This window comes from Geospiza fortis, unplaced genomic scaffold (assembly GCF_000277835.1).
Source record: "Geospiza fortis unplaced genomic scaffold, GeoFor_1.0 scaffold27, whole genome shotgun sequence".
NCBI lineage: Eukaryota > Metazoa > Chordata > Aves > Passeriformes > Thraupidae > Geospiza > Geospiza fortis.
The window spans coordinates 4,902,456-4,907,455 of NW_005054329.1; the positions used below are offsets into that span (position 1 = coordinate 4,902,456).

General features: G+C 59.7%; 1 protein-coding gene across 1 annotated transcript in view; it reads right to left on the bottom strand.

Annotated features, from left to right (window-relative positions):
- Positions 1–727, bottom strand: part of HMCN2 (hemicentin 2) — a 35,992-nt gene extending 35,265 nt beyond the window's left edge. The window contains 1 exon segment of the mRNA XM_031057300.1: positions 499–727. Within this exon segment, the coding sequence (XP_030913160.1) occupies positions 499–727 (229 nt within the window).
- Positions 728–5,000: the final 4,273 nt, after the last annotated feature.

Sequence of the window (5,000 nt, forward strand, 5' to 3'; positions counted from 1 at the left end):
GCTTGGGTCCCTCTCTCCTTGTAGGAGGCCAGGGCTCTTTTGGGGAGCAGCTGCTCTTTTATGGGTGTGCACAAAAAGAAGACAAAATTAGGAGCAGAAAGAAATTATTCTGGTATCACAGCAAGCTACCAAAGCCTCCTAGCAAGTGGTGTTTTTATTGAAGTGACCTGGAAGCTCATTGTGGACTTGGACAGAAATAACCAGATGACTACACTGGGGAGATTAGAGCAGGGTGGAAGGGGAAGAGCCACCCACAACAAAGTGTCAGCACCCCTGGGATTAATACAGTGGAAACAGCCCACCCTGTGCCCACGGGATGGCTTGGGGACAGGAGCCCCAGCCCAGCTGCTGAGGTGCCATCCCCACCACAGCAGCCACCAGGGCATCAAAAACACGGAGAAGGAGCAGTGCGAGCACTTGTGAAGTGCAGGCTTCAAACACAGACCCAGCACAGCTCCATCCGTGGCAGGACACACCCTCAGCCTGTCCCGGACCTACCTGGGTCATGGAAGGGCACCAGGGCGTAGTTGCTGATGGGTTTTGTGCTCCTGCTGCGCGTCCGCTCCAGGATGCGCGAGGCGCCGTCCATCACCTGCACCAGGTCGTCGTACATGGAGCCGGTGACATCGAACACAAAGGCCAGAGTGGCCCACCCTGGGCGCGTCTCGGCCGCACCGAGGGCCAGCAGCATGCAGAGAGCCACAAACACCCCTCCGTGGGGCGGCATCGCGGGGGAACACGCGCCCCTCTTGTCCTCGTCCTTCCCGCAGAGCCGCTGGGACCGTCCCCGCAGCAGGGAGGGAGGGACACGGCGTGCGAGGGGCCACACGCGGCGGGGACAGCGAAGGGACCCCGGGCAGGGAACGCCCAGCCCTCCGCAGCTGCGGACCTGCTCCTCCAGCGCTCAACTTCTGGGAGGGAGCAGCGAGGGAGGGAGGGAGGAAAAAGCGGAATTTTGGAGCCAGCGACGCGGCAGGGAGGTGGGTGGGAGCTGGAGGAAAATGGGGATGGAGAGACAGGGGTTGGGAAGCAGATCCTGCAGCCCACGGGATTGTCAGAAACGCTGCCCAGGCCCCCTCCCCAGCGCTGATCCCCTGGCTCAGAGAGACCCTGCTCTGCTGGGGGGGAGCAGGGGGTTAGGGGAGGACACGGGGGTCACAGCTGAGCACCTGTGAGGAAACCCTGCCAAACCCCAGCGGGGGAGAGGCAGCTGTGAAAGGAGCCCCAAGGACCCAAACTCCCCCTTGCTGGGCAAAGGGCCCTGGAATGGGGGTCTGCAACGGGGCTCGGAGGGCAGGGGGCTCTGTGGGGGGCTCAGCCACGGCCGGGGCAGGCGGCGCTCGGCCGGGCGCGGAGCGCTGAGCTCACGCTGCTCCCCTGGGACGCTCTGCTCTTGCTCAACTCCCCCGCAGCGGGAGCCAGGGCACAGCCGCGGCCAAAAGCCGGCTCCAGGGGAAGCCGTGCACCTCCTGCACCCCCAGCGGCAGCCCTGCCCCTTCCAGGCACAGGAGCTGGGGGACCTTGGAGACCACCTATCTCATACCCACACACAGGGCAGTGGGACCGTCCTGTGCATTTCTTTGTCCCTGCAAGCCTGGGCTCAGCTCAGCTCAACCTCAGAGCAGGCAAGGACATCCCCTTCACAGCAGGACAATGACACTTGTGTCCCTGGGGCTGTGCCAGCGGCCTGTTCCCCTCCTGTCCCACTACCAGGGCTTGCAGTCCCAGCCCCACAGAGCTGAGGGGAGTCCCCCACCCCACAGAGTCACAAAACCTGCCTTGGAGCATCCCCAGTCACCAGCCTGCATGCCAGCTCCATCCTGCACCTGCAGGGAGCACCAGCACTGCTGGCACAAACGCCCAACAGCTTCTCCTCATTACCAAACTAATCCCAGCCAGCCCTTCCCACACTCACCAGTGCTCCCAGGCCCAGGAGCACCTGTTAGCTGGGCTTTAATCCCTTCCCTGCTGGGGGTTCAGGCACAGCCTCTGGGTAACCACCGTGGTTTGGTGCGTGTGCCTGCCCTTGCCCACTCCATGGCACAGGGGAGGAATCCCTGGGAGCTCCCACCATGTGCTGGCACAAAGCACCCCCACACAAAACCCCCTGCACAAACACAGCCCCCTTGTTCAGACCATTAGGGCATCTCCTCTGGCCTCCTGAAAACAATTAGTCAGCCTCGTTAGGGGAGCGAACACAGGGATGGGGCTGCCAGGGAGGCCTCGCAGGGCTCGTTTCCGGGAGAGTTGGCAGAGCAGAATGGCCAAGGCTGCACGTGAGAGCGCAGTCCAGGCTGTGAGCCCCCTGTGAGCCCTGCCAGGAGCAGGGGGCTGCCAAGGGGCACCTCCAGGCACTGGGACACAATTGTGGAATATTCGTATCAGGATTCCTCTGCAGGCACTGTGTGCCAAAAGTGACCCAATGGCTCCCAGCCCGCTGCATCAATGAGGGGGCTCAGAGGGGACAGGGACAGAGCCCATGGCTGTGTTTTCATTGTAAAAGGAAAAAGGGGTGCAGGCACTGTGTCAGGGTGGGACCCAATAGAGGCAAAGCTGTGTCTGGGTAAAAGGAGGTGGGAAGAGCAGTGAATGGGATGCCTGGAGCTGATTCCTGGCAGTTCATCACAGGTGTGGGCACAGTGCCTGCCCACAGAGCCCAAGGCATCCCTATTTACACCTGTGCTGGTGCCATCACTGCCCTGTGCTTGGGGCACAGGACAGCGGCACCCCAGCCCAGCTCCCAGCCCCGCTGGGTGCCAGGGCAGCTTTGGGGACCCCCATGATCCCCCCCATCCCACAGCACATCACAGACCACTGCCACTTCATTACTGTCATTAAGCTTTTATTTCCACTGTCACAAAGTTCCTGGGTTTTGTTTTGTTCTGTTATTAAACTGTTTCATTTGCTTGGTTTGCTCTTGAATTCATCTCAAGACAAGGCAGCGGGGCATGCAAGCCGAGACACACACAGGCTTCATCTCCACAAACAAGGCTCTTTGCTGGAGCTGCTGCTTCCCAGCCCAGGGCTCAGCCACCCCCTGGGCAGGGCTCACCCCTGTGGCACAGGGCACCCAGCCCAGGGCTGGTGGCCAGAGGAGCAGAGAGAGAAGGGAAGGATGACTTTGCTGCAGCGCTGCTGGAATAGGCAGGGCTGAAATGTGGAACTGAGACCCCAGAACTGCTGCACCCCAAACTGTGCACTGATGGGGCCATCAGCTCCCTGCTTTGCCCTCAGCCCTCGCTGCTGTCCCAGCCAGACCCTCCCCTCCAATGCCTTTGGGAAGGACAGGTGAAAGATGCTCTCACTAAATGCCCCAAATCTCTCCTTGGATGGGGACAGTGAGCCCATCCCAAATGACCCCCCAACCCTAAATACATGGCAAGGGGGCAGCTCTGCCAGTGATTTCGCTGCCCCCATGCCACGCCTGGCCCTGCTTCAAAGCCAGCCCTGCTCCAAGAGGGGCTCAAACCCAGATCCCAAGACTCCAGGACAATTCCATCCTCTGGGAGCCGCATCCCTGCCCACTGAGGAGCAGTGACCTGGGCTGGGATTCCCACAGACCCAGCCTCCCATCCAACAGGAATGTGGTGTCCTGATGGCACAGGAAGAACGAACAGGCTCTTGTGAGGGAGGGTGAGATGCAGCTGGTACCTGGCACAAACAGGGGCTGGGGTCCCCCATAAGCAAACACCCCCCTCCACCAACCCAGTGGAGAGTGCTCCTGGGACCAGGCTGGCCTCGTTATAAATTGCATTAATTAACAGCCTGCTCCAGAGGAAAAACCCTTCCCTTGTCTCTCTCCTGGGTCCTGGTTTGTGCTGTGAGGAGAGGGCAGGGGGGAATCTGGCCCCAGAGCCTTCTCCCACGTTTTTGCTCCTGGGGGAAACAGCTCAGCTCAGCCCAGCCCCAGAGCTCAAGGAAAGACAGACACAAAGCAGCAACAATCAGCACACAGACAGAAAAGTGAAAAGAAAGGAAAGTACAGACATGGCATTTAATGGGGCAACACTGACAGGGACAAGTGAGAGGGGGGCACATGCCACAGTCACCAGGGCTGGAGCCTCACCTCTGCCTGGCTCTGCTCTGGGCCCCCCTCCCATGGCCAGGGCTCTATTTTGGACAGGCACCAGGAACCCGAGTACAAACAGAGACAAACCAGGGCTTGCTGCCTGTTCCATCATGAGCAGGTGTGAAACAAGGCTGGAATTAAAGACTCACTGACAAACCCAGCGTTCCATGCACTGTTCCTGGTGTTCTGCAGTGCCTGATGCCCGGTGGGTCCTGCCAAGCCCCATGCCCTGAGCCATACCCAGCACTGGTGCTTGCCAGGGCACAGACCCCAAACTGCTTTCAGAGGGAGAGGGCTCACCCCAGCCACTCCACTGATGGGGAAACTGAGGCACGAGGAGGTTAAGGCCGACATTTCCAAGCACGAGATGCTCCAAGCCTTATTCTCAGTGATACCAAGACACTGCAGATCCTGGTGGTGGTCAGGAGGAATCAGGGGCCCCCAGTGTTCCCCAAAAGTGGGACTAGAAGCATCCAAGCCAGGGTCCCAAACCCACAGCCAAGGGGGAACACTGGGGCAAAACATTTTGCTCAGGGACACTCAGGAGCCCTGGCAGGGCTGAGTCCCTGGGGACACATCTGTGGGCACTGATGGAGCTCAACCCATGACAGATCCTCCAAAAATTAAAAGCGTTCCAGGGGAACAGTGTCAGAGCAAATGAGGTTTGCCTTTACCTGGGAACTATGTCAAACGTGGCAGGGGCCACCATTCATCAGCAGAGGCGATTACAGCAGTGTCACATTCATTGGGAACGCTGATTGGCACCAGGAGGGGACCAGTCTGGCAGATGAGCATTCAACAAGTTGCAGGCACTGCAAAAACCTACCCCAGAGAGTTGCATTTTGGCCACAGAGCAACGAGGAACGGGAGGTTTCCATGGGAGAGAGTGAGGGACACCCTCCAGAAGCACCCCCACAGCGAAACATGGGCA